The sequence below is a fragment of the Prinia subflava genome, chromosome 8, assembly GCF_021018805.1.
Source record: "Prinia subflava isolate CZ2003 ecotype Zambia chromosome 8, Cam_Psub_1.2, whole genome shotgun sequence".
Taxonomy (NCBI): Eukaryota; Metazoa; Chordata; class Aves; order Passeriformes; family Cisticolidae; genus Prinia; species Prinia subflava.
In genome coordinates, this window is record NC_086254.1 from 29878770 (window position 1) to 29892517 (window position 13748).

The window sequence follows — 13748 nt, forward strand, 5'->3', positions numbered from 1 at the left end:
ACCCTCCCTGAGATCACAGAGCCGACAAAGCCGTGTCCAGCCACCTCCTCTGTGCACAAACCCAGCCAGGACCCTGGGGGACTGCCACACCCGGGGCTGGGGGCACAGTCCCACTCACAGCCCCTGGCAACAGGCACACAGATCCAGCAGGGTTCTCTCCTCGACTACTGCTCCCAAAATTTCCTATACACTCATCAAAATTAATCTCTTCTAATAAAACCTGTTATTGTTAAAGCTCACCTTTACAAATCACTATGCTGCACAGCAATTTGTTTACTCCCCGTCTGAGGTGATTTGCAGCCTCCTGTCCTCCCTAGCGTGTCCCTGGGTCTTTTCCTCTGCTGTGTCCTGAGTTTTGCTGCACTGGTGACCAATGCATACCAATCTCTTTTCTTCCCCCAGCAATCCCATTCCCTGACTGGGAGAATTTGAGCATAGCTCCAGCTCCACAGCTCTGCCAGAGACTGCTATGGCACAGCCACCATTGCTGCTTGTGGCAAAGTGGAGTTTTGCACCAGCAGTCTCTCCATGCCCTGCAGCTCCTGAATGTTTTTCTCCTGTGCCCTTTGCTCCCTGAGACCACAGCTCTTCAGGTGGCAGAGGCTCCAGAGACACCAGCCACCTCTGCCTGTTCCTGTCCCCAGCACAGGCTGACACCTCTGGTGGCAGAAAGGGCCGCCAGCTCTTTCTCCTTCGCATCAGCACAGCAAGGGGTGAGCACGATGGAGGTGCAGGAGGTAACAAACTGCAAAGGAGCTGCAGGGCTCCAGGCAGCTGGGCTAGGCTGGACATGGCCAGTGCCCCAGCTGCAGCTTTTTAAAGCTCTGAACCCTCAGTTGCAGGTGATGATGCCCACCCTCATCCCCATCCCCAGTCCAGCAGCCCCAGCTCTGCCCCTTTTTAGCCAAGGCAGTGCCAAAGCCATGTCCCCTTGCCGTGCCACGACAGAGAGCACAGACCCGCAGAGCTTCGTTTAAAGAGCTTTATTAGCTGCAGCAGGTCTGATGGTGGCAGGCTGGGGGGCAGCAGGGGAGCAGCGCCCGGCACCCGGGCAGGGGGGCTCGGGACCCCCCTCTCCCTCCCCACAGCTCTGTCCCCAGTGGCCGTGGTCACCCGTGGGGCAGCAGGGACAGGCTCTGCTGTTTGCACTGCGACACGAGAGCCCGTGGGACAGACCCTGCCCGGGGCAGTGTGGTGCTGTGGCCTGGGAGCGAGGGAGGGAGGGATGCTTGACGGAGGGGGCACCGAGAGCCCCGCCAGCACGGGCAGCAGGATGGGGGCCCCATCCTCTGCGAAGGGGAGGAGGAGCGGTGGGTGCAAGGGGCCAGCTCCCGTGGCACACCTTCCCAGGCATACACGGAGCACGGGCAGCTGCCTGGCTGAGCGATGCCAGAGCGTGCCGGGAGGATGCCAGGAATGTGCCGTGCCGTCCTTCCTCTGCTGAGCTCAGGCCTTGACGTGCGGGGGGCTGCGGGGCAGGCAGGGGCAGGGCAGGGCGGGGGGATACACACGGGCTGTAGGATGGAGGCTGGAACTAAGATACGCACTGTGGGGCTGGAACCGAGCAACTAAACGGGGCAACCTACAGGAACAGGCGGCTGGGTCTGCGAAGCACAGGGGAAGGCAGGGAGGGTCCCCACTGGGCAGAGAGCTGGGACACAGCACAGCCGGCGGCACCGCGGTGGCAGCGGGTGCCCACCCGCACAGGGCCGGGGCATGGGGACCACCACGCGTGGGCACACGCCCCGGCCCGGGCACGGCCCCGGCCATGCACCCGTGGCACTGACGGGTCCGGCCCCCGCACCGCGCCCAGCCCTGGCTCCGCTGTGCCCCGTGGCTGGGGAGAAACCCGCGGCGCCCTGAGGGACAGGGGGTGGTGAGGGGTGCTGGACAAGACGGGGTGGTGGGGCCAGTCTCTGGCAGGGGGTGCGGGGCCCTGATGGCTCCGCTGAGTCCGGGGCGGAGGGGGCTCCTTTGTCCCCCTACACCGCCCACCTACAGCACACAGGAGGTGTCTGCCGAGCGCTTCTTCAGCTCCCTCCCGGCTTTGTGGTGGTGGTGGTGGTGGTGTGCGTGGGCTGAGCCCGGCGCGGTGAGCTCTGCCAGCGGGGCCTCCCGCAGCTCGGTGTCCTGGGGGTGCCCCGGGCCCCCCGCTGCCTCCACCCGCAGGTACGCCTTCACCTTGTGGTGCCGTGCCTTGCCGTCGCTGGAATCGATCACCCGGCACTCGTACGTCCCCTCGTCCTCCAGCTTCACTCGCGACAGCCGCAGCTTGTGGGAGATGTTGCTGCCGACCACCTTCACCACCTGCATCGGGGCAGACGGGCCGTCAGGGGGCCCCAGGGACTGCCACTGTCCCCAGACACCCGGGTCAGTGCCATCCCCCGGCCGTGTGCCACCACGCCACGCTCCAGCCGTGTGCTGGGGAGGACACGGCAAAGGTTGGTGAAGTTGTTGTGGGGGGATTCAGCCCCAGCCTGGGCCCACAGGATGATGGAAGCCCTGGCTCGCACCCGGCCACGCGGGGCTCGGAGATCGATGCGGAACCACGCTGGCTAATTAGCTTTTCTACCAAATTGATTCGCTCTCAGTATTTATCACCCAATGAAATTTAAGACTTACTCACTAGCCAGAGCTGCGGCTGCTCTGGGCTGGGTCAATAAATCAGATTTATAACCCACCCCGAGGCCCCTGGCTCTGTTCCCTATAATCACACTGGATGGCAAAGGCCGTTTTTCTACTCGCCGCTGCATTTGTTAGCTGAGGATTTTATGGTGTTTGGAAACGGGGCTGGAGAGGGGCAAAACCCACCCCAAACAGCACAGGAGGCAGTGGGGGGGACCAGGGCCCCTCAATGGCCCCTCACTGTGGGGGCATCCAGTGCTGGAACATGAAGACACCTTCCCACACGTGCACATACAAGCACATACAAACACACATGAGCACACACAGGCTGCTGCAGTCAGCTGCCCTGCACACCAGGGGCTGCTGAGAGGCAGCTGGTGCCACAGGTCACAGCCAGGGCCACCCCAAACAGCCTCTCAGGGCTGCTCAGTGGCCATGTGCAGCCCTGAGCCCCAATCCTGCGTTGCTGGAAGTGGAGGTCTGGGGGCACAGGACGAGGCAGGGGCAGGAGCTGCCAGGCTCTGGTGCACGTGTGTCCAGATGCTGAGACTGTCATGGGAAAGGAGCTTCAAAAAAACCTCCTCGTCGGGAGAGCCAGAAGTCACTGAAATTAATGGCTGGGAAATTTAGAACTAATAAAATAAAACCCCAATTTGCTGGTGCCGCCGGTGGCCATGGAGCCACTACCCCACAGGTCACCGAGCCTCAGGAGGGGAGATTTTATGACCAGACATAATTCCTGTGGCTCTGCCAGCACAGGCAGGGCAGTGATGGCCCTCACTGCCCACAGGAACGGGGCAGAGCCCCTGGCACAGCCAGGAAGGGCAGATTTGCTGTGCCCAGCCCCAGCTCAGCCCTGTGCTGTTGGAGTCAAAGGGGAAAAAAATAAACCCAAACCCATCATGTTTCACCTCTCTTCATCCCTCCAGCACCAGGTGTGTTTGGTGGATAACACACGGCCAAGGGGTGCACGGTGGCTCCTGCTTGGGATCTACATCCCCCCCTCCCTGTTTGACTCTGCTGTTTGTTCCCAGTCAGCTGCTGTTGTGGCTGTACCTCGAGTTCCATCAGAGCCGCCCATGCTCATTTACCTCCTCCATTCCATAAACACTTAATTACCAAGGACATTTGAAATAACAACAAACAAAAGAGGTTTGAAGCTCCAGCCTCTCCCTGCTGGCTGGATCTGGAGGAGGCAGCAGAGACCTGGAATGATTCAAAATAAATCCCGGTTGCACTTGCACACCCATCAATTCCATCCCAGCGTGCAATTAACTGCCTAATTATGCTGAAACGTGCACCAGTTGAGCTGAGAGAGAGTGCTGGCCCCAGGATGGCTCCATGCACCCACCGTAGCCCATCCTGCCCCTGGAGCAGGGCTTGGGTGGGATGCAGGGAGCAGCAGCCCCCCGGGCTCCAGCAGACAGGGTCTGGCAGTCCTGGAACTTTGTTGCTGGTGGGACAGGGAGCCACAGCACCCAGGTGAGGAACAGATCCTGGAGAAACCTGATTAAGTTTGGATATGGGTGTCAATTAATCAAAGGGGACATGGCCCCTGGAGGGGGATTTGTTACCATCAAGAGAAACATGCACTGATCCTGCAGATGGTTCCTGAAAGGTGATGCTCTCTCTTGGGAAGGGTTCCCCAGGGATGAGAGACTGATCCTGGATGTGAGGACACCCATTTGAGAAGCCTCAACTGGCTGACCAACCCCATCCCCCCCTTGTTCACGCAGTGAAGGAGAAATGGAAGTGCCAGGTGAGGCTGCCAGGTGATGGTGGGAAGCTTTCCAGCACTGCTTTGTGTCTGTGGCACCCCCAAACACAGAGCTCCCCAAGGCAGGGAGAGCCAGGGGGACACACACCTGGCAGCAGAAGGCAAGAATGTTTTATTTAACTGATTAGTGGCTCCTCATTCTGCTCACATGAGCCTAAATGGCTTTGGGATGCTAATCCACTGAGTCAATTGGATTATTTTATCCCTGGCATTAATGTGTCATTCAGATGCCGGACGAGGCTCAGGATCCAGGATGTGCCTCTCAGTGCCAGGGAGAGCGTGGCAGCCACCCCTCACCCTTGTCACCCCCAGGACTGAGTCAAGACAGACCCAGTTCTCCCACCCTGGTGTTCCCAGCCTGTGGCACTGGGACCGGCAGGATGTCCTGGTGAGCCCTCAAGTGCAGCCCCCCACAGGAACCACCACCCAAACTCACGCTGATTTTTGTCGCCTCTTTCCCGGGCTCCTCTGGTGGTGATGATTTCAGCTGTGGGGTAGAGGGAGACCAGAGAGGGAAGACAAATGGTCAGCTCGGCCCACCAGACCCCTTCCCACTCCCAGGATGGCTGCCCCAAGCAAGAAGGAAGAGGGAGAAGGGGGAAGAGAGAAGAGACTGCCCAGCTCCAGCAAACCCAGGCACCCAGGGCAGGTGAAGCCACGCTGGGCACCTGGGATGGGAGGAACCAGCAGCAGTGCAGCAGCCAGGGAGCATGGGGTGCTCACCCACAGGTCCCACTGCATCTCAGCTCCAGATGTTCCCCATGATCCAGAAGTGAGGATGGAGCTCTAATGACTGTGGCATCACTGCTGCAGCAGTGAACCTTGTCCCTGGAACTCTGTCCCCATCACTGCCAGCACCTGCCCCACTGGCACCAATATTCCCCTCCAGCAGCCACTGGCTGTGCATTCCCAATGCCTCCAGTGCCCTTGACCCTGTCCACCCTCAACCCCTGGCAGAGCTCCCCCCATCCTGGCAGCCGTGCCCTGAGGCTTCTCAATTTATGGCTACACCAGCAGCAGCCCTGCCAAAGACACTACAATAAAGGCTCATTAAAATCCCCAAAGCCGTTTCCCATTCTTTGGCCCTTATCTCTGTGTGAACAGAGAGAGAAATGAAGAGAGGCTGTTTGCTGGACCAATACACAGGGAAACAGGGGACAAGGGAGGGATGGAGGGTGCAGGGCCCGAAGGGATGAGCTGGTGGTGAGATAGGCAAAGGCACAAGCACAAAAACAAAGCCTCAGCCTGGGATAGGTCCTGGCAATGGGCCAGGCAGCCCCTTGGCTGGGAAGGGCAGCCAGGACAGCCCAGCCCCACTGGCCCCAGAGCATCCTCAGTGCAGCTGGATGTTGAGCAGCCCATGCAGCCTATTAATTGCACCACAGGACCCTCAGGCTGCTCTCTGTCAGAGCAAAGGGTGAATCTGGGGATGCTGCTGCGGGTTGGGGTCCCCCACCCAAACCCACCAGTGGCTGCAAACAAAGCCCTTCCCCATGGCAAGTGCAGGTAAAGGCTCTGCCTGAAGGGCTCCGCCTCTCCGTGCTGCCGCGCACGAGGAGGATGAGGGGCATTACCTGACTGGAAGCCCACGTCTGTTTGTCCGTCCAGTCCTTGTGGTTGCGGACGTACCACCACTGGATCTCGAGGGAGTAGGAGGGGGAGCCGCTGCCGCGGAAGGAGCACGCCATCTCCACATCCTCACCCGCCTGCGCCGTCATGTCGTGGGGCGTCTCGGTGAACAGAGCTGCTGGAGACAGAGCCAGGACTGTGGGTGCCTGTGGGGACACAGCGCTGTCCCAGTGAAGGACAATGCCCCCAGCCACACAGACAGAGCCACCAGCAGTGCCTGCATCCTTCCCTGCCAAACAGACCCAGCCCCTGTGGCAGAGCAGACAGATTCTGCCATGCCCAACTTCTCCTTTCCCACCCCAGTGTCCCCTTCCCACCCAGCAGAGCTGCGTGGCCCCACCCTGGCACTTTGCAAAGAGCAGTGGGGGAAAGGGAGGGAGCAGGAGTCTGTGGCCCCCTGCTCCCACAGCATCCCCCAGACCCTGCCACGGAACGAGTGTGGGACCTGCTGCACCTCTGAGGTGAAGGAAACAGCATGATCGCATCTCACTCGGATCAGGACATAACTGAAAAACAAATCCTCACTTAATGCGAACCCCAAACAGGCTCCCACACGCCATATGGTTTGCTTTCCTCGCTCAAAACAAATATTGTTGGGAGATGTAATTAGAATTCTTTTCATCTCCTCTGGAGAGACTGTTATTCCTCCGCACAGACGGCCCCAGCGTGCAGGGCACCGGCAAACGCTGCTGCCACGGTCGGTGCCGTGGCTTCTCAGTGGCACGGCACGGGGACAGGGCTGCCAGTCCCTGCACATCCCGGTCACTGCTTCTGCTGCCGAGGCTGCCCTCTGCCTGCTGTCCTCACTCTCCACCTCATGCTGCCGGCACTGCCGGCTCACGGCCACAGGGCAGCTCCCATCGGAGCCCTCTGGGACACACAGCCTGTCGGGAGCAACACTCTCCCCGGCCTTGATCCCTCTGAAAGCCAATTATTATCAGCCCAGACAAAAAGTTAATACCTCTAATATCTCCCTGTCCCTCTGGACGCATGGAAATCCCATCCACTTATTGCTTTCCTTTAATCCATCTCAGCAGGGAACAGAGGAAAATACCCAACGCTGGTTTTACAAGGCAGGGTGTCCTGGTGGGGTTCCCAGTGCCATTCCCACATCCTGTTCTCCCAGAACCCAGCACCAGCAGCCTCATGGATTCTGTGCTGGGGACTGGAGGGAACCCCAGGCAAGGGAACAGCTCTGGTGACCGAGTGCTGGGGGAGGAGCAGGACAAAGCGTGCTCCAAGCACCCGGAGCTGCTGAGGGTGTTGTGTCCAGTCCCTAACCAACACTTGCCCACTCATTCCCTGCCTGCAGCCAGGATCAGGCTCTCACCCCACAGAATTCCTGCTGGCAGGAGCAATAGCCAAAGCCAGTGGGTCCCAGCAGAGCCTGCACCAGCCCTCCAGACACCACAGCTCCAGCAGTGCAGGGGAAGGGTGACGGCCTGAGAGCTCCAGCCAGGTCCAAATTACTGTGAACACAATTAAAATCAGCTCCCACAGACAGGAATTTGGCAGATAAGCTGAGAAAAGGCTGGATTGAATCAAGAGCCTTCTTTCTTTCCGATTTTAATTGGGAAGCGTATGTATTAATTAACCCCAGAGCTCGGCCGCCTCCAAGCGCATCCAGGGGAGCAAAGATCCTGCAGATGGATACCCAGGGTCATCACCTTTGCTGCGGACACGTCCTTCAGATTTGTCCTCCAGCAGCACCTCCCTGATAGATGCCGTGGACCCCGGCCCTGCCTGGACAGAGGTCACTCACTGCACCCCCAGCCCTGCCCCTGACAGGGACACGGGTGGGGATCAGAGTCCCCCCAGGCTGGGCATGGACCCTGCACTGGGTCAGCCAAACTGCCTCTACCCTGCTCCTGTGAACACTGGACAAGTCACCAGCTCTGCCCAGTGTCCTGTCCCTGCAGTGTCCCGGTCCCCTGCCCACCCCAGCCCCGTCCCTCTCCCCACACTGACATTGGAGCCACATCCCCACAGCGGGAGGGAGGGGGCAGGGGCTGCTGCTCCCTGTGCTTTATGGCCTGCTACCTGTCATAAACTGAGAACACCAGAATCAATAAATCTTCCAGGAAATAAAAATCAGGGGAAATAAAATGAACTCAATGGGGAAACACAGATAAACAGAATTGAAAAGGCCTGCTGGGACGGCTTGGTGCTCTCATAAACCAGAGATAGACGGGCTGCAGGGTCTCTCCCTGTGGTGGGCACCATCCCTCACCTTGGTCATGCAGTGCACGGGAAGAGGGCTGCTGGCAGCGGGGTTGGGGCTGTGCTGGAGCAAGAGCAGGTCATGCATTGCCCCGAGTACCTGGACATGACCTGCAGAGCCCTGCTCCATCCCCCTGCCTCGTCTGAGGCCCCATGAGCACAGAAAGCCTTGCAGCCCCAGGAGCCTCTCCAGGACTCTGCCTGCTGCCTGCCATTCCACGGCTGTGCCAGCTTCCATAACCCCCACCAAGCCCCCCCAGGGCACCCAGGACCCACCGGAGCAGCAAAGCCATGGGCACGAACTCAGGCTAATTGTTGTGTAAAGGTGGACTGGAGGACAATGAAATATGCTTTGGACATTTGCAATGCCTGTTAATCACCCGGTCAGCTCAGGTTCTGGCTCCGGGGGGGATTTTTTTCCCTAAGCTGGGAGTCAGGAGCCTCTTTCTCTGCCCAACGGAGCTGGAGCCCCTGGCTGGAGCTGCAGCCGAGCTGGTGGGGTGTGGGACAAGTGCCAAGCAGGCAGCGAGGCTGTGGCTGGCTCCATCCCATGCGGGACAGGGACAGGGGCTGGGGGAGCTGAAATGTCCCTCTGCTCCTGCTCCTGCCCACTGGAGTGTCCATCCAGACCCTGCCCCGCGTCCCTGGTGTGGGGCCGGCTCTGACCTGCTGGGTTTGCGCTGCACTGCTGCAGGAAAAGCAAAAGTGTCCAACACAATCCACCACCGCTGACACTGTCCCCAGGCACCCACAGCCCCTCTGGCACCGTCCCCTCCCCAGACCCCTCCAGCAGCCTCCCCTTCGCCCACGGGTCCCGTGTCTGATGGACAGCGACAGCCCCGGCTTCAGGGGCACCGTGTCCTGCCTGCAGCAAAGGCACCCGAGACACACCCCAGCACACGGACAGGGACACAGAGACAGACGGACCCTCCTGGCTGCCACAGGACCTCCCCACCCCTAGGCACAGCCTGCCTGAGCAAGAGCCATCCCGGGGGATCGGGAGGCACAGGAGGCACCCTCTGGATGGATCCAGAAGAGGCCTGGGCACTACCCCAGTGCCTGTGTGACCCACACTGTCCCCACCATGGGGACACCCGATCTGCCAGAGGCTGCTGCACGGGTCGGGCTGCAGCCTCCCTCCCTTTGCCTCTCCTCCCCTTCCCACCGCCGCTAACAGCTGCGGATGCGGCTCCCTCTGACAAGCCTGCGAGCAGGGATGCTGACCCCGGGGCGCTGAAAACACATCGCGGAGCAAAGCGCTGCATAAACGCGGCGTGACGGCCGCATCACCGCTGAGAGAGGGCAGGCGGCTCCGGCCCCGGCGGCTGAGCGGGCAGAGGACTTTGGCGGTGAGCGCTGCTCTCCTCCAGCCATCCAGCCGCCTCCCTTCCCACGAGACGCGTCAGGCTGGAGATTTGCGGCCGTGGCTGGGGCCGGGAGGCTCCCGCCACACGCTGGGGATGGCAGCGCCTCTGCTCTGCCCCTCTTTGCAGTCATATGAGCAGCAGAAGGAGCTCAAATTTGCAGCATGTGAATTAAAGACAAAAACACCCCACCTAATTCAGTGGCTCTGATCAGGCCAGCACTCACCTCACCAGAGAGCTGGAATTAACCTTGAAAACTGTAGATACTCCCAACAGTGCCCCATTACTCTGGGCTGCCCCAGCTCCTGCCCCCAGTGCTTCCCACTCCCCCAGTGTTTAACCCCCTCAACAAGAGAGAGGTCAGTGCTCAGTCTCTCCAGTCTGGCCCCGCTACACAAAGCTTTGCCCACACAAGGGACTTACTGCTCCCATCTGGTTCCTGGAGACTCACAGTTCTCAGACAATTCCCTCCCAAGGGGCTCAAGGAAGAGCTGTTATTTGATAGTATAAGCAGCAAAGCCCTAAAACGGCCTTTTTTTGACAGCTCCCAGTGGGGCTCCAGCAGTGTGTGCAGCCACCACTCGCTCTGGTGCTGCTCTCTGCCAGGGGATGGTTCCCAGCAGCCAGGGGAGGATTCTCAGCTGGAATCATACAGCAGGAATGGGATGGGGCAGGCAGGATCAGCTCCCCTGGTCTCACACTCATCACCCAAAACACCCATCACCAGCACAGGCAGCCGCTGCTGAGAGCTGCCCACAGCACACACAGGTGCTGGTACATCCCACAGAGCTGGCAGTGCTGGTGCTCATGGACACTGCGCCCTCCTGCCCAGCTCTGCCCACCCCATCCCTGCTGAGCTCATCCCGATCCAGCTTCACACGGAGCACACCACAAAAGGATCAATGCACTCCTCACCACCAAGCCCAGGGAACATTCCCGGTGCTGCCAGGCACCCACCGCAGATGGAGCCTTAGGGAGGGGGCAAACAGACAGGAAAGAGCCCTGCAGGAGGGGAAACAGCTGTGGAACAGAGCAGCTCAGAGAGAGCCAGAGCTGTGGAGGATGGGACCAGGAAGGGCTGTCTATCCTGAGGTGCACAAGTCCCACTCACATCATGAACCAAAATCCCAGAGGAGCCGTGAAAGGGAGAGGGCCCAGCAGGTACCTGGGCATCCCTGTGGCCCCCGGAGCAGCCCCTAATGAAGCAGGCAGCAGTGCAGAGCCTGCAGCTCCCTGGCCCTCTCCAGGTCCCCGCTCCAGCCCTGCCGTGCTGCCCACAGCTCCCAGACCGCGCGCAGCCCTGCGGCTCTTGGTCGATTCCTGCCCCGCTCACAGGGGGGATCGTTATGATTAAAATTAGCTGTCACTGTCCTAACGTAATAATTCCCAGTGTCTGGCCCATCGTCTGTCAGCCGCTTCAAGGGAAGAGAAAGCCCAGACGTTTGATGAGGAGAGGTGTCAGATGTAATTGCACTGAATGACTGCACGAACAGCAGCAGGAAAAACACATCGCATGGAGAATTCCCACCAGGAAGTGTGAAAAAATCCGGCAGAATGCAAAGTGTTTATGAAAGTAATTGATAGAATAATCACTGGAGTGTGTGGGAACGGAGCAGGGCAGCACCCTGGGGAGCCGGGGCACCGATCCCTCCAGCCTCAAGCCGCGGCTCTGCTGAGGCGAGGCGATATCGCCTGTACACGGTGCCGGGAAGAAGGCGGGCAGCTCCTCCTCACGGCACGGCTCCCCTGCCCCGCTCCGGAGCCAGCAGGCTGGGAAGGCGGCTGGAGCTTCCCAGGCAGCGCATGAGAAAGCCGATGGCAGCAGCCCAGCGTGCACAGGCTGCAATGGGGGGCATGAATAATTGAAGGCACCAGCCTGAGGAGAGGAGAGAAGGGGGAGAGGCAGCACTGTGGGTAGGGAAGGGATGGTGGGAAGAATCCTGCGGCTCAGATGCTCTCACAGGGCAGTTGGAGCCCATCCTGGCTCCATCCTTGCCAAAGGCAGAGCCTTTGCTGTGGGGGCAGGTAAAGGACTTTCTCTGTGACTTTTCCCTCCCCCAGCCGTGGCTGCCCTGCCAGCAGAACCTCGCTGCCTGCTGTGGGGTGGCAGGACTGGGGAGCTGCCCGTGCCCCAGGGGTGCTCATGGCTGCTCGCTGATGCCTGCGGAGCACATGCTGCTCCCGGTCAATTCCCTCGCTGCATCCGGCATGGACAAGTTAAAAGGAAGAGTGAACGCACTCCGGGGCTGTGCCAGAGCCTCGCGATGCCGTGCAGGCTCCTCCAGGCCTCCGGCACAGGGCAGAGATGGCGGCGAGCTCCGGGCGCTGCCTCCTGCGGGCAGAGCCTGGCAGGACCTGCCCGTGCCCGGCGGCCACAGCCGAACCCATCCCGCTGGCCACAGCCCCTCTCCCGCCCTTCTCCAACCTGCTGGACTCTCGGGGTGTGGAGGGAAAGCTGCACCTGCCGGTAATGAAATGATCAGTCTCCAATCTGCTAAACAGCGATTTATACAGGTTTTCAGCACACACAGCTTTTATCAAATTGGTATTCACCTACTGAACACAAATGGCTTATTATACATGACCCACTTATTCACTGCTTTTCAGTATCGTTAATAAAGGTTTCTGTTGTGATTAAGTGAGTTGCTGCAGAACTGCTCGAGTAGCGAGCTGTAATGTGGCTCCAAAGTGCACTCGCCCTCCCAGAACATTTCATCTCCTTGGCTCCCTGTTCCCTCACAGCGACCATTTCACTATTTATTCGCCTATTGCTGAATTTCTGAGGGGAGCAGTGGAGGCTAATGGAGGCTCTTCACCCACCTTTCCGTCTGGCAGGTCTGGAAACTCTCCCGCTGTGAACCCCCGATGCAGAGGCTGAGCATCCCTCCCCTGGGCAGGCGGGTGCCTGCCAGCCCACGCGCGGCTGCGGGACACCACAAACTGCGGGACACCTCACACCTTCCACGCTGGCGTTCTGTGCCTGGAGGCTCCTCGGGGCACAGAGCGGGTCCCTCCGCACACGGGAGGCCCCGGAGCTGGATCCGGGCACCCAGCGTGTTCCCGTGGTCTCTCCTCGGGCTAAGACTGACCGTGCCCGTGTCACTCCACAGAGAACCACGAGGGTCTCAACAGCCTCCTCTGAGGGGGCTTGGTCCCCTGTCACCTTCTCGGTACCCACGAGGGAGCTGCCCCTACGCCAGGTTCCTCACCGGAGGGTGCGGGATGCAGGGAGAGGTTCCCCTTCCCCAGCCCCGGTGAATCCCGGCGGGCTCGGCAGCACCGACCCGCCGAACCACCGTGCACCGGAGGGAGCGGAGGAGCGGGAGGCGGCGGGGAAGCCCCGCTGCCGGGGCGTGGGGCACCGCACGGGGCGGGCGGCGGCACCGGGAGCTTCGCGGACGCGGGGTGCGGGTGGTGGCGGCGGCACCGTGAGACGCACGGAGACGGGGTGCGGACGGCGGCGGGCACAGGGAGGCGCGCCGGGAGGTTCACGGACACGGAGTGCGGGTGGTGGCGGCGGCACCGGGAGGCTCACGGACCCGGGGTGCGAGTGGCCGCAGGCACCGGGACGGACCGTGCAGAGCCCCCGACTCGGCAGCCCAGCGGCGAAGGCAGAGGCCGCCCCCCGGGCTCCGGAGACAGGAGCGGCGGAGCCCAACCCCGGCTCGCCCGGCTGCCCCTCGCTCCTCGAGCCGCCGGCGCGACGGACCGCGACGCGGGGCTGCCCTCGGCGGCGGAGCCCGACCGGGACCCCCGAGCCCCCGCACCCGTCCCGCTGCCCGGGCAGGAGCCGCCCCGACCCTCCGCCAGCCCCGCGGGGCACCGAGCCCCGGGAGCTCCCGCCGCTCAGCCGCCCCCTTCCCGAGCCCCGGCCGCCGCCTCACCGCTGCCCGCCGCCGGGGCGTCCCACGGGGGGTGCCGGGAGGCGGCGCCGAGCTGCAGGTAGAGCCCCAGGTAGTGGAAAATCCCCAGGGCCAGGGCCAGGGCGCCCATCTTGCCGAGGGCGCGTCCGTCCCGGGGGCGGCGGCGCCGCCGGGCCGAGCCCTGTCCCCGGGGCTGCGCCGCGGTCCCGGCGCCGCCGCGCTGCGGAGCTCTTCCCTCGCGCGGAGGGCGCCGCGCGCCGAGGCGGTGCC

The 13748-nt window shown here is 61.4% G+C and overlaps 1 protein-coding gene across 2 annotated transcripts; it reads right to left on the minus strand.

Annotated features, from left to right (window-relative positions):
- Nucleotides 1-968: 968 nt before the first annotated feature.
- On the minus strand, nucleotides 969-13748 carry VSTM2L (V-set and transmembrane domain containing 2 like). 2 transcript variants are annotated; one of them, XM_063404510.1, is made up of 4 exons: nucleotides 13500-13748; nucleotides 5977-6146; nucleotides 4839-4889; nucleotides 969-2307 (listed from the first exon to the last, which is right to left on the minus strand). In XM_063404510.1, exons 1-4 carry the CDS (start codon nucleotides 13606-13608, stop codon nucleotides 1996-1998), a joined length of 642 nt encoding a protein of 213 aa, XP_063260580.1. In that variant the 5' UTR covers nucleotides 13609-13748; the 3' UTR covers nucleotides 969-1995. The 2 variants fall into 2 exon arrangements, with proteins under 2 accessions (XP_063260580.1, XP_063260579.1); XM_063404509.1 differs by having other exon boundaries at nucleotides 5977-6149.